Genomic DNA, 19,473 nt, shown 5'->3' on the forward strand with positions numbered 1-19,473 from the left:
TTGTCTTAATTACAGTGAATTACGGACAAGTGAGATACTATTAAGTACACTTAGGAACATTAACTCTTCGACAGCTCGCGATTTTCTTCTCATTAATTGCCAAGAAAAATTATGTTTGTTACATCCTCAATTAAAAAGAAAAAAAAATCATCACTTTCTGACAAGATATTGACGTCCTCCCAGACGGGAGAGGAACGTTTAATGGCATTCATAAGTTGCCTTTTCTACTTCTGATGGGTTCCTTGCCATCGCCTTTGGTTTAGGACATTGTCAGGTACAATTCCATAGGTTTCCAGTGTAGCTTATGGCTAATCCGAGGAGTCTTCAGCTACAGAAACTGGGAAAACTGGCAATCCCATGGCACACCGGTACTGAACGTAAACTGGAAAGTGGTGAGGTGAAAGTCAACTCTACAGAACCTTCTGCCTAAAGGTAGCCACAAAGAGGCTGAGCTAAACGTGGCTATACATAAAGGTTGGCCAATTCCCCTGAATTTTGCAGGATAGGCTGGTTCTCTTATGCATTTGGTGGTCTCCTAACATCCCTCATCTGGTAGAGGAAAGTGGTACCTGGCATGTTGGATCTTACCCATGGCTCCAGTGTGCCCAGATTGGTTTGGTAATGGCATATTCTCTTCTCATGGAAAAGAATATGCACAGAAGGCCAAGAACCAGAGCGGAGTCTTAAGGAACAGTGGTCAACTTGACAAGTATTCGGGTGACAACTATCTTAGATATATGACCTTAACTGTCTCCATTGAAACGGGGATACTACTTGCTGGAAACCAGTTTTGATTGACCCTTTTACAGCAGTCAAATGTTTTCAACCAATAACTATTAGCTTTAAGGCCTACTTACCCAAAGCCAATACATAGTAGGACACATCTACTGGGCTCAAAAGTTTAAACTTATTAGAAGGTGTATGAAGTTCTAACAAAACTATCAGAAATGCCAATTTCAGTTTTTTTTGTCCTAAAAATTCTATTGGGTGGTAAAACCAGCCACCAATCAGAATCCCATACCAATGAGGCCTGCATAACTCAAGGGTTCCTCCTCTCACTGTCAAAGACTCTACCAGGAACCATACCATTATTCCCAACTTTTCAAAAACAGTTGAGGAATCCATAAATTGTAGGCACCACGAACTTCAGGCCTAACGGATTGTGAGATAGATGAGTAACAGAAAAGTGGAAAAGTCCAGTATGGAGGATCAGAATGACAATTTTGACCCATTTTTGTTTAGAGGTCCAGTTAAAGGAGTCAGGGTTGTGTAGTCGTAGTCAGGAAAAATTTTGGGTGGAGTCAGAAAAAAGTTGCCATAATAAAATGAATAATTTTTAATTCTATTAAACATTGATATTGTATATTTAGACAATTTGTTGCATATTTACGTGCAATTTAATGAATTAGAGAATCTTTACCACTCATGAAGGAGTCTGAGTTGGGCTGTGGAAAAATAGAGGAGTCGGAATCAATGGTATGGCCCATCAAGTTCAAAGCCTGATAGAAATACAAGAGTAAGCTCTATACAGTAACTACCAAACAATAATCATTTAAGGAAGAGGCTCCTTTAAATCTTAAAGAACATTTTTTTAAAGGCCTCTTCTACCCAACATACTAAGGATAATGCGAACATAATTTTCCCCATTCTTAACAGTGTCATCTATTCCCAGGAAAGCGAAGCCTCTCCGCAATATGGAGAGTAAATCAATTGTGAATGAATGAAGAGCAGCATCTGGAGTGGGGATATCATTGATGGGATATGGGACTACCGCTCCGAGCCTTTGGGTAATCCCAAGATTAAAGGCCAGTGAATGCAGACACATCCAATATTTCCTGTGATGTAAGGAGCTTCGGCATAAATGGATTTTGTATAGAGCACATTACAGATCTGAAGGGCTGCATTTCAAAGGATTAGTGAGTGTCGTGCCCACAGGAGAGACGTTCTTGTTGGCATCATCGCCAAGGTTCTTCACTTGTTTGGTCGTCTCCGTTTTCACGTCTCAATGATCATTATGCAAAATACCGCAATTATTGACTGTCGAGGGCTCATCTTACCTGACGAACCGTAGATAAGTCAATCAGCGACTCCATCTAGTGTTACCCAACAGCCCCAGATGTCATTAGACTAAAATATGCGCAATCTGTTTAAGGATCAGCGCTTTGTGGACTCGTATTATGCCACAAAACTGGTATTTACTAAACGGTCACGTCTGCCTTGGAAGGCAGGATCATGTTTATGGGGGATGCAAATAGTCAAAATCATTTAAGGCACATCCCACTTTTAGCTCCACCCACAAAATGGCAATTTACAAAGGCACCACCCCTTTCACTGACAAATCCAAAGACTATTTGGATCTCTAAAAAGCTCTTTGACACCCAGAAAGCAGGGTAACAACTCCTGGCATGGTTCTCTGATTTTCTGCTATACAAAATTTTCCCCTTTAAGGGGGACCTTTCACCATATCCTTTAACTCCACCCATTTGTATCCTTTAATAGTCGCTGCTCCAATGATTCCAGCACAGTTGGAATTTTCTCTCTAGCCCCCACCACTCCTGAGTAATAAGCACTGTTTGGTCGTAGGTTAGAGCAGACATACAGTGACCACCCACGTGACTATAGAGAGCATAATTAGCATATTGGGTGCTGAAACTAACAGCACTGGTTGCTCAGGAATGGTGGGGGCTAGAGAAAAAATTCCAAGAGCTCCAGAATCAGTGGAACAGCATCTATCTAAGAATGCCAATTCGGAGAAGGTGGTGAAAGGTCTTCTTTAATTTTGGGAAGTTGTCAATGTAGGGGTTATGCTTTTGGGCGGCTTTTCCCTTTAAAACAGAACACATGCTCAACTAGCGGATCCATATTCAGCAATAACCAGTGAACCTTAAAAGGAGAAGACTCCTAAATTCTATTTTACTTCCATTTGTTGAATGCAAGCTACTGCTCCCTGTTATCAGTCAATTTAGTACCACTGCAATTTTATATATTTTGGACTTGGCTGTGACTAGGTTTGAAAAGCACAATGACATACTAGTCAAGTGGGCGGTAACACTGAATGACATACAGCACACAGAAGCCCCGTCCCTAGAGGACTAGCCCATTTGACTAGTATGTGCTAATTCGCATCAACACTAAAAGGGCTTATAGCTTTGGAATAGCTGAACAGATATGGATAACGAAAAAACACCAAAATTGCTCAGGGTGACTGTGCTGATCAGATGAGGTGTGTTATTGGCCTTCTCTGATCTGGGTGATAGGTCCCCTTTAAAGTGTCTAGTTGTAAGCACACGGTATAACCTGGACCCCCCGTGAAACACAAGCCGGGGAGCAGCAGTGGAGCAGCGCAAGCTTTCATCATATAAAGACTATAAATCAAGGCTAACATTTTCACTTTCATGAGCTGAAAACCAATCGTGCATGACAAAGGGAACATTTCATTAAATGGAAATCAATTAACTTTGCGCCACAGATCACTTGGCAGAGTACAGGACCGCAGTCTTGATTTATGATTTATAGATAACCAGGTGGGGAAACTAAACCAAATCTAGGATTACAGAACGTTCTGATAGATAGTGGCTACGTACATTGCTCAGATTGCTAATGAATCGGGTCCATTAAGCTTCTTCCTGCAACAGAATTATAGAATTCTGATCATTCTGGGCTTCTTGGTTAAGGAATGCAATTCCAGATTGTCAGTGAAGACTGACAGACAGTTTAGTAGGAGAGAAGAAAGTGTAAGTAACTCACATAACAGTGTAGATATACTGGATACGGGACGTACCGGCACAGAATGGTCAGAATTTTGCCCATAGATCGTAGTGGGTTGGACGGCGCAATCTGTAACAAATTTTACTACTTTAATGTGTTTTATTTTTAGAACTGGAATGTGAAGGGAAATTTTGTTTTTACGTCAATTATGTTCCAATTACCCTGTCCTGGAGTGAAAGGTGCCAAAGATCAATGTCAGCTTCTATGTCTGTGGGGGTTGGCGGGGAGGGGGCTGTAAAATAGTCTTTGTATAGAGGTCTCCCAACTCTCGATATGGATCTAACTGCCCAATCCTTTGTTTCTGGAGGATGATCTCCCCGTTCAGGACGCACGCACTGCTTGGTCACGCCTTATGCGTAGTCGCATCACCCTCAAGAATCGAAACACGACTCCATTAACTTATATTAGCGAAGGAGTTGCAGAACAACATGGACGCGCAAAAGTGTTCACCGCCCAGGAGTCTTCGACTAATGACGGACTGGATATTTACATTGTCCTTATCTTTCGGTGTGAACAAAATGACATTTAGCTGCCCCGGCAACTTCAGCTGGATTATCAGAGACAGAAGTGTCACTTGAGGTCTTATCTCCTGGAGATACCTACATAGGGTCCCTGGTGCTCATCAAGTCTAGACTTTTACATGGACCCTTCAAGAATTCATGATCCTTCCGACATTTACCCGGTATATACTTCAGGACCCCCAGATAATAAGCTACCAATTAATCTTTAAGATAACCAGCCAAGAGACTCTTTTTGCAATTACGGCCAAGAATAGAAGTTGCCTTCAAAGCTGAGATACCTAATCAATACATTAAATGGGTTGTCTGGTTTAGAAAAGGCTTTTCCAAAAATCCATTAGGCCTTAGTCACGTGGCCGTGTCTGCTCTCTTCCATGTGCCTGTCATTCATTTTTCGTTTCTGTGTAACGTGAACGAGGCCCTCTCACCCCTTTGCCATCTCCACCAAAAATCTGGAGGACTCATGTCCGTAGATTTGGATAGCACAATGATTTTAATAAGTTCCGTGTAATTCCTCATTTATCCTGCGGAGGCACCGCAGCGGAATCAAACATTACATAAGAGAACAGCTTATTCTTGTTGGAATGCAATAGGGGAACCGGTGATCTGTTTATCTTCAGGGGACTCTTCTAAAAAAGAGATTGTAAAACAGGGACAAGTCACATTCAAGAGCTTGTCCAAGACTTTTTTTAAATTAGGGAAAGTTTAAAAAAAAAAAAAAAAAAAAAGGAAGTCCCAGGTCCTTTTTCTTAGATCGCTGATTGGCCTCAGCAGTCATGTGATCTCTGAAGCCAATCAGCGGCCTAAGGTAAGGACTCAGGGATGTTACAGGTAGTGACGTCCCGTGTCCTTCGCTGAGACAGCTGACTGGCAGGACTGGTCCGATGCTGGGAGGCACTGGAGCACCAGGGACAGGTGAGTATTTTTTTTTTTTATCCTTGACAACCCCTTTAAGGGAGCCTCTCACAAACCCAGAATATCAGACCACAGACAGATAGGATAGGGTCATCTGAATTAAGTGGAGTTTCCCCATATGAATCCATTGTCTGATATCACTTTCCAAAGACCTTATTTGCATATCTGCAAAAACTTTACCATCTTGGCAACTAATTCCCAAGCCAAAAACTCAGTTTGATTCAGGTGACCCCCAACTTATCTACCTGGAGGGCTGCATTGATTTTCTGGGTTCTGGTAACAGACCGCCTTTTATGGGTAACATTCTAACCGACAAGCCAAAAAGTGAAAATCGCCAGGGGCAGTTAGAAAGAAATTTTTGGAAATTCTGGGATTTATATTAATTATTATAGAATTAAGGAAAAATTTTACAAAAAGTTAACGTAAAATTAAACTAAAACAAAATTCCTAAAAAATTCTTGGTAGTCATCTATACATAGCCTTCATGACCTAGACAGATCACACAGTTTCACTGCCACCTCCAGCAGTTTCATAAAATTCACCACATAACTATGTGCCCCCCTCCCCCTTCCCCCATGTGAACAAATATCTCTGATTTGCAGAAGAATGGGAGGGATATCAACAGGGTCCCAGGAATCACCGGGGGTCACAGATAACTGCAGAAGATTTTCCATGCATTTTTACGGAGAAGAAAGGTCTTTAAAGACAATTATCTTCTTAGAAGCAATTACTGGCTCAAACAGAAGATAACGCTCAAGGACATATCACAACAAAATGGACAAAAAGTAAAAACTTCGTAATTTTATTTATTTTTTTTAAAACATGCCCGTGAGAAACTTTCGCTAGGTATTTCACAAGACGCTTACTGAAGGTTTCTTACCTCAGGGACATATCTTACTAGATATTTTTTTACTAATCATGACGTGTAGGTCTACAAGGATTTCAAAAATAGAGGATTAAAAAGAACAAAAAAAACCCCTAAAAACTAAAGATAATAACATTGAAGTCTAAAATGAATGAGGGAGAGATAAACAGACACCCAACATATATAGTGCCACTTATTTACGGGAACCAGAAAGAATGGAGAGGGCTTTACGGTAAAGATCAAAATGGCCGTCCACATGGGGCTCAGGACTGAAGGGCTTGATGTTTCTTTCCTCCTTTATGCCCTTTTCATGACTTTTGGACCCAATTTTCTACGTCATTGTTTACCAATAATGCATTTGGAGAAGGGACTCCAGCACAGACCCAGTAGGAGTAGGACCAGGGTTGAATTACCTCACTTAAAGGGTCTTTCAACCCCTCCACCAAAGCCATCCTTCAAGGAGCACCTCTACTGATTCTGGTGCAGTTGGAATTTTTTCTCTAGTCCCTACCATCTAAGCAGTCTGCATAGTCAGATTTAATGCCCGATATATTAAGGAGGATCTCTACTGTCAGGTGGTCGGTCCTGGGATGGAGCATACAGCCTGGGACCACCCACTTGACACACAGCTCAAATGTCATAACTGGTGCCAAATCTAACAGCAATGATTGCTTGGGAACAGTAGGGGCTAGAGAAAAAATTGCAACTGTGCCAGAATCAGTGAAGGGCACCTACTGAAGAATGCAAAGAGCTGAAGTTGTTGGAAGTGGTAAAAGGTCCTGTTTAAGGCCCCATGGTCTCCTTTATCATACCTAGTGGCCAACCCGTGTTATTCCCAATGGAAATCAGTTGGGCTTTCTCTATATACACAGCATAAGTTGAAGGAAAAAGTATGTTTTTGTACCGTGTTAGACGGTGGCTATGAAATATAAAAAACTTGAGTCTTCAGTAGTTGATATCATTAGTTAACCATTAAAAAAAGGTATCAACTACTGAAGACTCAAGTTTTTTGTTTTTTATATTTCATACAGCATACGTTGGTCACTTGACGAAACTGGTGGATTTGGATGATTTAGGTTTCATGTATGTGGCTACCTTACAACGATGCAGGACCAAGTCTAGAGCCTTACTGAGACTTTTCAGAGCTTCTTATATTTTCAGTAAAATTTAGGAAAGCTACTCAGTTTCCTTGTTTGGGGTGTAGCTGTTTCGCTGCTTGTCTGCAAAATCTGGAGTACAAAGCAGGGGCTATGGGGTCCCCTCAGTACATCGGGCACTGTCCTACCACTCAGCTTGCTCCTTCCAAGAGGGCACAAACACGGGAACCACCCAATGCCAGGTTACAGCCCTAATGGACCCTTTTCGGTCGGATACAGTTCACCCCACTCATATAGGGATCCATTCATAGCAACTCTGAAGTTTCTGACTATTCCTCCCTATATCAGAATTATACAAGTTGTCATAAGTAGCAGCTTTTTTCTGTTTGAGGTAATGCCCGTGAAACCAGGACACTTTTCCCATAAAATGCTGTTGCTTCCCATAAAAATTAGTCATAGCCTAGAGAACTGGACAGAGGAGCTCTTCTTACCCAGGAGCCAGTGTTTACTGGCACTAATAGGGCTTAACCAGGCAATAGACGCTGTGCCATAAACAGACTGTCACTGACATATCACATAGGGCTGCCGAATCCTCACGAGGAAGGTATGCAGCGGGTACAAAGCCGAGGGCACTCGTCACACGCCCCGGCTCAACTCTCCAGCACACTGAAGTCAGAGAGTCGCACATTTACAATTGGCACAAACCTGGAAGAAGTCACAACTACCTGCATATTACGCCCTGGTGATTTATGATGCAGTGGAACATGCAGGATCCAACATGTAATAAGTGTATTTGGCTTATAGGGAGAGAGAGTTGCTGCAGGAGTACTAGACAGGTGCAGAGAGGAAGGAGATGACCATGTGCGGAGTCTGGTCAATGAACTTTGCCCTTGAAGGGAGCCAGTTCACCCAACGAAGATCCAGCTGGTGTAGGAAGTCTTACAAGTGCTACTTGGGTAATAGTATGCAAATAGATAATTTGCATGGACAATGAACTGGAGTATAAATACATATAAAAAAAAGCAGATGTAGCCTGATCAAATAAAAAAAGGTAGCAAGCTGTCAACGAAGCGAGTGACAACCCATAGAATGAGAAGAAGAAAGCCATGGAGCTTCTACCTATCCCTCCTAAAAAAAGAAAGGTCACTTAGTGTTACTCCATAATTCAATAACCATTTTCATGGCTTCTATCACTAGACTATTGGATTTACCGAAACAATATGATTTGGCTTAGAAAACTATTTACAAAGAATAACCAAATCAGAACCTTAATTGATTAACCGGAGTGCTAAAAAGAGTGTCACCCTCTTTGGAGGACCCAACAGGTCCATGCACTACATGGACAGCCCTTTGATTTCAAGTAGAACAGTGCAATGCTTTATTTAATCAGTGATGGCGCTGCAGGGAGATGTAATACTTGAAGCCTGGTTTCCCTGCTGGTTACAGCTGACCACTGGGCTTGGCAGAAGTGACCAGACAATCACTTTTTGTTAAAAGGGTATCCATAAATCAAAGCGGACAATCTCTTAAAATACAGTCGGTAGGGTTCAATGTCAGACTGGAACATCGGAGTGGGCCCAGACTCAACCCAATAATGGTCCAACAGAAGACACCCACATTTGAAGAGGATTATGGTCCATTTCCTACAGGTTGTTGACAGGTGTTCCTCCAGAATCATTTTATCTGGTGGTCCAAGGAACCTCAGTCCGACACGGATAGGGTTGATATTCCAACTATTGATCTCTACCTTATCTTATCGCATTATCTGGATCTTTCTCGGCGATTCCCCCCTTTAGCTTTAGCTATGCATATGAACAGAATTGGCTCAATCATCCCAGCCCGAGATAAACTCTAGCCCTCTGATCACTACACAAGTACAAACTAGTTCTCCTCATTGATCTCCATAGTCACGGTCCAAATTTTTAGCGACCACCCAATAAAGCAACATCCTGGGCACATTTGACGTCGTCCATGGAGAAACAATATATATGTATAAAACTTTTAATACGTTGGATTTTTCCAATAACGTAAAGGGCGATCAAACTTCTCCACAGGGACCGCAGCTAGAGGAATCAGTCTGAACTAAATGTTCTCTAGGTATTTACTTTCCAATAACACAAGATTATGGGATAATATTAAGACCATAAAACGGTGGAAAATAAAGATCGCCAAGGAGCGATACAGGGCAGACTTGCCCAGAGCTACGAGTTCGATCATAAATGTACAAAATCAACCAAGATAACCCAACAGTAGCCAAATTCTCAGTTCAGTCCCAGTTATTGGGGTTACCCCTTCCCACCAAGCTGAAAATATGTATATTGCACCCCCACTGCAAATAGTAACAGGGTCAGATTGAGCAGCTTATCCACACTAGTTCTTATATACACCTCCATGCACTTTCACTAACCAGATATGTGACTAGTGATGCAAATAGGCACGGGGGTCCAAGATACCCCCCTTCTATTTATTCCCTCCTGAATAGAGTGACCGCCATCTCGAGGCAGTAGAAAGAGTCTTCTGACCTTGCTAATCATCTCTGTCATAGCCAATGAGCGGATTACACATTGAAATACCCTCCTGCAACTTCGACTCATTCATAAAAATGAGGAAAGAGGGAAGAAAAAAGAAATAACATTGTTCTGAGGAAACGGGGGGGAATAAAAAAGTCCCAATGAGGCCCCCAGTGTTTTTGGCCTGGATTCTATTCAGTAATAACCCCACCATCTGCCTTCCCCTTACTAGGAGTAGAAGACTTCCCTGCGGGGATGTGAAAGTCTACGCGGCTTCTATATAGCCTAATGGGCATCATTCATATTAGCAAACACGCACATACCTCCAGAATGTCTGCCCTTCAATGCGTGTTTTATGCAGCCCGATGCTAGCACAAAGCAGTAGCTGTTACCTCGCCCGCCGCCCCGTGTGGAGAATTAGCTCACTAGGGGAAAAAAAAAAAAATCCTTCCAAGCCGCTTTTATGGAAAATAAGGGCTTAGGCTGTTAACGTAAAATCTAGAGAACAACAAGCGCCACTAATGAGCTAATAACACATGGACCATTTCACTAAGAGAGCCTTCCTTTCATAGTCTACAACCTACATGGGGGGAGAAGGCGTTTTTGTGTTATGTAGCAAACTTCTTCTCTGTACCTACAAGGCTAGCGTCGCCTTACTGTACTCTTTATAGGTCGACTCCACCTGCGGATACCACCGCAGGCGAATACGAGGACCCTGCTAATCTACATATAAAACTGGTTATAAGAAGTACGTGCCAAGACTGGTGCCCTTGTACTGATTGGGTGGTCTACAGATGGGTTTATATACATGGATATAGCCAATTTTTAACGCCAATGGTCACTAAACAGTTAAAAGTCTCTTTTTAAGGGGTTCTCTAGGGATGACCTTAAACTTACTTTGGCCAGGGGTTTAGGGATTACAGGTTAATCTGACCCCGGGTCAGGTGATCGGTACCAGGGCCTAGTTATCTGTGCTATAGGGGCTGTTTTAGTATAGTCTGCTAGCCGCCATAGTATATAGGTAACTACCTGAGAAAATGGGGGAGGATGGAGGAGGCTGAGCAACCCAAGGACAGGGTGCTGATCCTCATCATGTGACCCAGGGTCCGAATCATGTACAGCATCAAGAACCCCTCGGAGGAAGCAAGTCTATAAAGACTCCCGGAGAACCCCTTTAAGGTTAAGACCCCACATAGCAAAGTGCAGATAAAAAGTTGATATAAACACACCTAAGACACTTGTGTTTCTTATTCCGTAACATGGGACCTTAGTCTAAAAGGGATAGTCCACAAACATGTCTGCTTCTTCTAGTAACAGCCCCATACCTGCCCAGTGGTTGAGTCTGGTATTACAGTGAACATGACTGAACAGCAATATCACACAGAACCAGGGGACAGGTGTGGCACTGTTTTTGCTTATCTTGAACAGCCCCTTTAAGACACATTGCAATAAAAATCTTATATTTATTGTGGTCGACGGACTGTGAGCCATCCTCGCCACCTACTGAATGAAGTATCACAGAGTCCATAGTCACCCATGTTCTTACATAGCCACCAACGGGAGCCCATAAGGTGCCTCTTCCAAATATGAGAGCACCAGCACTATGACATATGTATTATAGACGGTACAGATTGGCAGTTCCACAATTTGGCATAAATGAAGAACAAAAATGGCTGACTACACGGCGGCTGTAAATTCCCCAGTGAAATGTCATCTCTCTCATCCAAACTTTCCCCATGTAATCTATAACAACACGGCACGCTCCAGCACCTGCGACGGGACAGATATAAACACAATCTGTGCAGCGCGCAGCTCTGCTACATCACGTAGCAACACCAATTTCATACAGAGAAGAGAGAAAAAAAAAAAAAGAAAGCCTGAGCTCAATCCATCTCGCTGGAATTTAGCAGCACTTAAATCACGATTTCTGCTGTAGAGCTCAGCGCTGCGTTAACCCTTCATTAACTAACTCCAGAGCTGCGCTCCAGCCTCCTGTACAACCAGTAGGAAAGATAAGCATAGGCCTAGCAGCGCTGCCACGTGTTGCATATATATATATATACAAGGGTGTCGTCTCCCCGGATCAATGAACGCTCTTATGTCTATAGAATGTTCCGGGCTTGGCGGAAAGCAGGAAAATTTATCAAAGGGGAAAAAGCGGGGCTTTTATTTTTCAGCAGAAAATTAAACCAAAAATGTCATTAGTTACTTTTCATCGTTTAAGATTTCTGCTTTCCATCAGTCATTCGTGGGGACCTTCCCACTCATGAATTTGTTATGTGCTCTAGGTGGCGTTGTATGCTACGTAGACAAAAATGGGGTGACAGATTCACGTGTCTAAGGCCTCATGCACACGAATGCTGAAACAAAAACGGATGTGAAAAAACGGACACAACATTTTGCATCGGCGTATAGCACATTTTTCGTCCCTCTATCCGTCATCCGTATTTAACTGCCTGGTAAAACAAGGGATAGATTTCATTGGTCTTTTTTTGGGGCCCAACCCACTGATTTGTTGTTAATGGCCATTGCTCTGATCCAAATCAATTTTTTTTTGACAATATGCGACCTTAGACCGTCTTTTCTTAAAATTCTGTTGTGCTGTTCCTCCATTATTCCTCCTGGAAATACATTACCAATTTACATCTGCTAGCAGTTGGGGTGTGTGTGTGTGTGTGTCTATACAGTCTGTCATGAGCAATCAACACTGATATTATCAGACTATAAGGACAAACCCCTTTAAAGAGGACCCATTACCACCTCCACCTCTTTGTATCCCTTTAATAGACCCCGCTTCACTGTTTCTGATACACTTGGAATTTTTTCTCTAGCCCCTACCGTTCCTGAGCAATTGATGTTCTAGTTTCAGTACCCAATATTCTAATTAGGCTGCTCTTTACTATCAGGTGGGCAGTCCTGGTCTGGAGCAAGTAGTCTAGGACCGCCCAATTGACAGTAGGGAGCGTAACTGTGCTGAAACTAATAGAAACAATAGCTTGGGAATGGTAGGAGCTAGAGAGAAAATGCCAACTATTCCTGAATCAGTAGAGAGTCACCAATTGAAGGATGCAAAGAGTTGGAGTTAATGGGGGAAGGTGAGAGGTCCCCTTTAACTAGTAAAACCCAGTTGTCAGAAAAGATGCTATAATGTAGGAAATATTTACTAGGAGAGGTGGCCTAAATCAGAAATCTGAAACCTATGGCTCTCCAGCTGTTGCAGAACTACAACTCCCAGCATGCCATGTCACTGTATTTTTGCCACAGCTGAAGATTATTATGTCGGACAGCACTGCCATAGACTAGAATTCCTTAAAGGTGATACAAATCAAAAGAAACTTTCTAAACTATGCTCACGCACCCATCCGGCAAACTGTTGCACTACAACTCCCAGCATGCAACACTGACTATATTGGAAGGTCTGATCTGTTCAGTATAAAAACCAGCACCCGCTGTGAGGGGAACCTGCGGGGTTTGTTGTGACAGCCATATGAAGATTTTCTATGGTTTTTTTTGAAGGGTAATTGAACTATATGGAGAGGAGGCTTAAGACAGAAGAATACAATGAAGAAGTGGCGGAGGGATCCGAGAACTCTACACATCCCATCATACAGAAGAAAAATGAAGATTATTAAAAACAGGGGGTGGAATATTCTGCGTTAAGTGTTCATCTTGCTCGACAGTAATTACTCTTTTCTCACGTCGATTCCGGCAGGATTACTTTCTCTCGCAGACAATAGAGCGAGGTTATTTCATGACAGCGCTGTCAGTCTCTCCACACAATGTACCAAAAACATGCTGTTGTCTCATGGGCAGAGCGCCATTCCTCCACTGTTTAGGGATACGCATGCCATCCCTGGTCACAATTAACCAACCCTTCTCCAAATGAGATCAGATGTTGAGATGTAGCAGAGCTGAGTCGGTGCTGGCTGGGGTTAGCAGAGCACAGCTTGTAACTATATTGTTAAGCATACAGCTATTCGGATGATATAATGACATCTTTGCTTATAGATGGATGTACGCCTCTTTAATAGACTAGTTTTGGTCAGATGCAGCAGAGCTGTGTTGGTCATGTCCTCTACAGCACACTATGGTGACAGATTTATTACTTATTGATGATCATGTACAGGATGAAAGCAATCGCCATGCCTGTGCTACCAAAACCAGTTACAACCAAGACACGGATGTATTCACACGCAGCAGATTTGAGACACTTGTGTCAAATCCATTCATTTGAATGGGGGCTGTTTTGGCGGCAACCTCATGGATGAATGAGAAAATGTGCAACAAGTCTGCCACGTGTGAACATAGCCAAAATGGTTTTGCACCATACATCAGACTTTGTACTAATAATGAACTCTGCAGGGCCACATATGTCCCCCGAGAAAACATCCACAGCTCAGCTATATCTTGCTTTATGGCATGAAGTACACTCCATGCCATCACCAGCTAAATTACATTAGATAGGCACATTCCATATGATATTGACATACAAAGCAGCAACACACAGCAAACTCATTGTCGCTACACAAAGCACAACCACACATGAACCTGGTGCAGGACCACATTGGAGTCAACGGCTAAATCAACCAGAAACTTGGTCATGTGACAATATAAACCTACACAAGCAGGTCACAGCGGTATACAGATAAGTACATATTATGCAGAGCTGAGTTTGACACCTGGCACGCTTCTTATTTGTAAATGTAGCAGAGTTGAGTCTGTCACTTGGTACAAGTTATCTGAGATTACACTTAGAACTGGCAGTAACCAGTAAAGTATTGAATTATCGATAAGAAGAGACGTCACATGTTATGTGTGATTTTACATAGGACTACACCTAACTCTGCTACGTTATATACCAAAGCTGTGGCTTCTGTCCTCTATATTATGAGACATCTTGAGTGATACCTCTGACTTATGGTTTTACATAGGACTGTAAACATACTATATTCTCTTTACAGTTAAGACATTGTCTTACTATTGGCCTTACATAGGACTGCAAGCCAGTCTTCAATATTCAGAATACTTAAAGATGTAGGATCATGACATATTTGTGTTCTTGCATGGGACTGCAGGTAAACCTAAAATCTACTTAATCCAAGGGACCAAAATAAGCAGACAAACCGGCTACAAAACGGCAGTCACATTCAACTCTGCTACATCTCCATTTAGCTAGCTATATACGTATAACTAGTGTATATGCTAGAGTACTGCTAAGTGACTGGGATACAATAGATAAAATAGCTAAATAATTACATTTATTCCAAAAGACAGTAGCAACAAAGTTAACACTGCTACATCCACATATAACCAGTTATATAGTTCTAACCTGTCTAACTTATAGATACATCTAAGAGACAGATACATCTAAATGTAGCAGAGCTGAGTTTCCCACTACTGCCTTATAGATTAGACAGGATATAGAGATATATGTAAATGTAGCAGAGCTGAGTTTTACTGCCTTCTATATTAGAGTATTTATAAATATATTGGATAGATTTTAGAGCTAAATACGTGTAAATGTAGCAGAGCTGACATTGTAGCATTGTCTTATAGGATAGACACATTATAATTGATAGGTATATTGCAGTGCTGAGTTTGCCACCATGATCTTATAGGCTAGACCGGTTATAGATTTAAAGCTACATATGTGTAAATGTAGCAGTGCTGACATTGTAATGTTGTCTTGTAGGATAGACAGGTTATAAGTAGAGAGATTAATATATAGATGTAGCAGTGCTGAGTTTGCCACCATGATCTTATAGGATAGACAGGTTATCAATATATAACTAAACATATACACATGTAGCGTAGAGATGAGTTTGTCACCACAACTCTATAGGTTAGACAGGTTATAAATATAAAGATGTAGCAGAGCTGAATTTGCAGCACTGGCTTATAGAGTAGACAGGTCATAAATATACAGTATAAATAGATGTAGCAGAGCTGAATTTGTCTACACAGTCTTATAAGATAGAAAAGCTTCTAAGTGCATACACCTAGTAACACTGAGTCTTTTCGGATAAGCAGGTTATAAATATGCATATAGATGTAGTAGGTTGGTGTTTGTCATTACAGTTTTCTAGGATAGGTTGTAAATAAACCTGTATATATCGAAACGTAGAAGAGCTAGAGAGTTCTGACCTGTCTAACCTAAAAGACGTTAACGACAAACTCAGCTCTGCTACATCTATCTATTCTATAATGCCAGCCGCTTTCCAGGTTGTTCACCTGCCCCACACAGTAACTGCTTTATAGCCCCTTCTACAATAACTCACTTATTACCAATCACAGCTCCTTTGATGTGCCATGCTGTGTGTATTGTACAGCACTGTACACACTTCAGGGTCTCTCAATAAATAAACAGCCCCCTAAGGGATACAAGAGAACCCTGCGGCACCAGAGGAGTTAATCTGCAAGGCAACTAGCCCGGTGATTAATTAGCCTGCCCAAACAATGTCCCCCCTGCCACCTCCTATAGCGCCAGCCAGGGACAACATGCAAATTCTGCATTTCTCATGAGAAGCTGAAGGGGCTGGTGAAATGTATAGGCGGCAGGGCTGAGGACCCCGCTCTACCCCCTCACTCTACTCATTCAAAAGCTCAAAGCTTTGACTCCGTCCTGGGCCAGCAAACATGTCCATGTTTGCGAAACCAAGGGTGGATCCGTATCCTTACCTGCTGGTTTTCTCTCCGGTTTGTCCTCTTCTGGCTGTGCAATTGGAAGCCTGGCAGCTGGCACTCCGCTCACCGTCACCAGGAAAAAGCAGAGTGTGCACCACACGGTGACCATTCCCACTAGTATCCCTTGGCACGGGGATAACCTGCAGCCCCCTCCAGCCTCAGGCATCCTCTGGTTGCATACTTTGCTCCGCTGGGCTCAGCACTGTAATCCTAACACTGGTCTCCTTGACCAAGGTGGCAATGACCTAGGAAGAGCAGAAGGAAAGAGTTAGCCTGGCATATATTGGGGTAGCCAAAGTCACAAAACCATATTATGTAACCACAACACCTTGTCATGGTAACCTATGATGTGCCTCATCTCTGCTCTACAGCTCCCAAAACCAGTAAGGTTACCTGATGAGGTCAACGGTCGGACTGGTTATCCTTTAATCAGGGTTTTCCATTAAGGAATCTCAGCAGGGTGGGCAGACGACCCGACCAGGGGGCCAGAACATTTCTGTAATGCCCCATTGCCCAGGGGTTTATCTCTTTCTATATGTTACACATGGATACATTTAGATACATTGTAGATACACTGTAACCAGGGCAAAATATTGTGTACTATGTATCTGTCAGACAGGAGCCTGTACAATGGCCCAGTACTAATCTATACTGGGGTGGGGGGCTCAGCAATGATGAGGTCTTCTTAATAGCCAGATTCAACTGTAGCTAGCCCACCAAGTATTAACCAAGATCTAAATACATTGCCAAGGGGTAATAGATCTTAACCTCTACGCTGTGTGCAGTAGTCTGTATAATACACAAAAAAATCTTAGTATCTCCAATCCTTCCACTACTGCACCAAAGACTGCATGTGTGAACCCAGTCATAGAGCTACAAGTTGCAGACCACAGCTATACAGAGCCTGGATTGAGCACTTTAGGATCTAGATTGTACAGCGCATATCCAGCCCCGAATTGTAATCCACTCCTGTGGAAACTGCACCAAAAAACAGCATGTGTGAATCTAGTCAAAGAGCTACAAGTTGTATACTACAGCTATAGGCAGCCTGGGTTTAACACCTTTACTACTAGATTGCACAGCCCTGAATGGTGACAACAGGTAATATAGACCATGTCCTTATGGATGTCCTCACTGCAGCTAGAAAGGTCCATGTAGGTGATAATTTGGACACGTCCATTGTATGTTATACTGTATAGCTCATTACACTCTACCAGAAGAGGGGTGCTCTATGTAGAGGACACCCCAAATACCCCATAGTCCTGTCAAGCTGTAGTTAGTATCAAACACCCCCAGAGCTTCATGCACTGTCCAGCAGAGGAGTCCATAGCTAGCCCTTTGCTTAATATATATTTACAATCAGGTGGAAATTTGCACCCCTGGGTACAACACCATGCTTCTCTGCGGTGTTTCAGGAGGCAGTCAGTAGCAAAGCACCCCCAGAGCTGCATGCACTCTCTCAGAGGTGGGGTCCTCATAGCAAGGGACACCTCCAGAGACCCTAGAGTCCATGCATTTCTGCAGTCATGAGCAGTGCACCCCCAGAGCAGCATGCACTCTCCCATAAGTGTGGTCCACATTGTAGAGGGCACCCCGAGAGACCCCAGAAACCATGCTTCTCTGCATTCAGTGGCAGTGCACCCCAGAGCTGCATGCATTCTGTCAGAAGTGGGGTCCACATTGTAAAGAGCACCCCAGAGTCCCCTGAATCCATGAGCCTCTGCAATCAGTAGCAGTGCACTCTCCCATAAGTGGGGTCCTCATGGTAAGGGACCCCCCCAGAATCCATGCATTTCTGCAGTCAGTATCAGTGCACCTCACAGAAGTGGGCTCCACATTGTAGAGGGCACCCCCAGAATCCATGGATCTCTGCATTCAGTAGCAGCGCACCCCCAGAGCCTCATGCACTGTCCAGCAGATGATGAGTCCACACTAGCCTTGTGACTACTCTGGTGGCCACTTGCATCCCAGGGTCCATGCCTGACAAGTTGGCAGCACCCCCTACCACTAGGACTACAATGTGTCTGCACATCCAGGCTGAAAACTGCAAACAACTTCATAGTAACCCCAAATGTCCGGGATGCGTAAGCGATAGAGACCGTGCAGTGTCCGGCAGAGGGGTCCTCACTATAGTCCAGCAGGGTTCCCAGGCTCCATGCAGGGTATCCGGTGGGGTCCAGCACCTACCTGCTGCTCTTATAGCTCCAGAGCCCGGGGGAGCACAGCTCCGGCTGCCCAGCTCCTATCCTCCCGCTGTACACCAGCAGAGTGCCGGCCACTCACAACCTCCACCCCCTTGACAGCGTCTCCAATGTAAGAGGCGGGGTTACAAGCCATAATCACGCCTCTATGCAAATATAAAACACGCCCCCTCCCTCTATCTAACACGCCCCTCGTGGGATGACGTCACTGCATCCCGCAGAACGTGTGTCTACTCCTGAGGGATTGGTGCCGGGAGTTAACCCCTTCTTTGCTTGTTTCTGACTGATCCAGCCTTGTAATATACGGTAAGTTCTTATGACTGGAGATGGTTTGTCTGAGGAGGCTCCTGTGTAGGAAAGAGAAGAGAAAAGTCTCATGCAAATCCTTGAAAATGTCTTCACTGTGCGACATTGTGTGGAAATAAAGTTGCTAAAGTTGTCCTGGCTGGAAATAATATAATAAGGGCTAGTTCACACGTGGGCAAAGGGGAGGTTTTTGACAGCGGAATTCGCTTCAAAAACCTCTCCTTTAACATGGTGGTCTATGTAGACCACTAGCTTTTTTTTTCCTCCTAGCGTTTTCCGCCTGAAGAAGCGACATGACCTTTCTTCAGGCGGAAAACGCCTGAAGAATTGCATAGAAGTGAATGGGAGGCGAAAACCGCGCGGTAAAAAAACGCGCGGTTTTTTGCACACAAAACCGCGCGGTTTTTTGCAAAAAACCGCGCGGTTTTCGCCTGCAGTTTCTATAGCACATATAGGAAAAAAAAACCCTAGCGAAAACCGCTAGCGAAAACCGTCAAAAACCGCGTGGAATGCAAAAAACAGCGTCAAAAAAACTCCTCGAGGTTTTTTACCTCGCACAAATAAGCTAGGCGGTTTTCACGTGTGAACTGACCCTAATACAGGGTGCAC

At 43.3% G+C, this 19,473-nt stretch overlaps 1 protein-coding gene across 4 annotated transcripts in view; it reads right to left on the reverse strand.

The window, feature by feature from the left end:
• The window catches only part of FGFR3 (fibroblast growth factor receptor 3), a 67,850-nt gene extending 49,186 nt beyond the window's left edge, over positions 1-18,664 (reverse strand). For 2 of the 4 annotated variants that reach the window (XM_075261117.1, XM_075261116.1), the window contains exons 1-2: positions 18,545-18,664; positions 16,352-16,602 (exon numbers count right to left, since the gene is read on the reverse strand). In XM_075261117.1, coding sequence (XP_075117218.1) covers positions 16,352-16,523 — 172 coding nt within the window. In that variant the 5' untranslated portion in view covers positions 16,524-16,602; positions 18,545-18,664. The remainder of the gene's footprint in view (positions 1-16,351; positions 16,603-18,544) is intronic. The other 2 variants (XM_075261119.1, XM_075261118.1) reach the window with 1 other exon arrangement.
• Between the last annotated feature and the right edge of the window lie 809 nt (positions 18,665-19,473).

The sequence above is a fragment of the Leptodactylus fuscus genome, chromosome 1 (assembly GCF_031893055.1).
Source record: "Leptodactylus fuscus isolate aLepFus1 chromosome 1, aLepFus1.hap2, whole genome shotgun sequence".
Classification (NCBI taxonomy): domain Eukaryota; kingdom Metazoa; phylum Chordata; class Amphibia; order Anura; family Leptodactylidae; genus Leptodactylus; species Leptodactylus fuscus.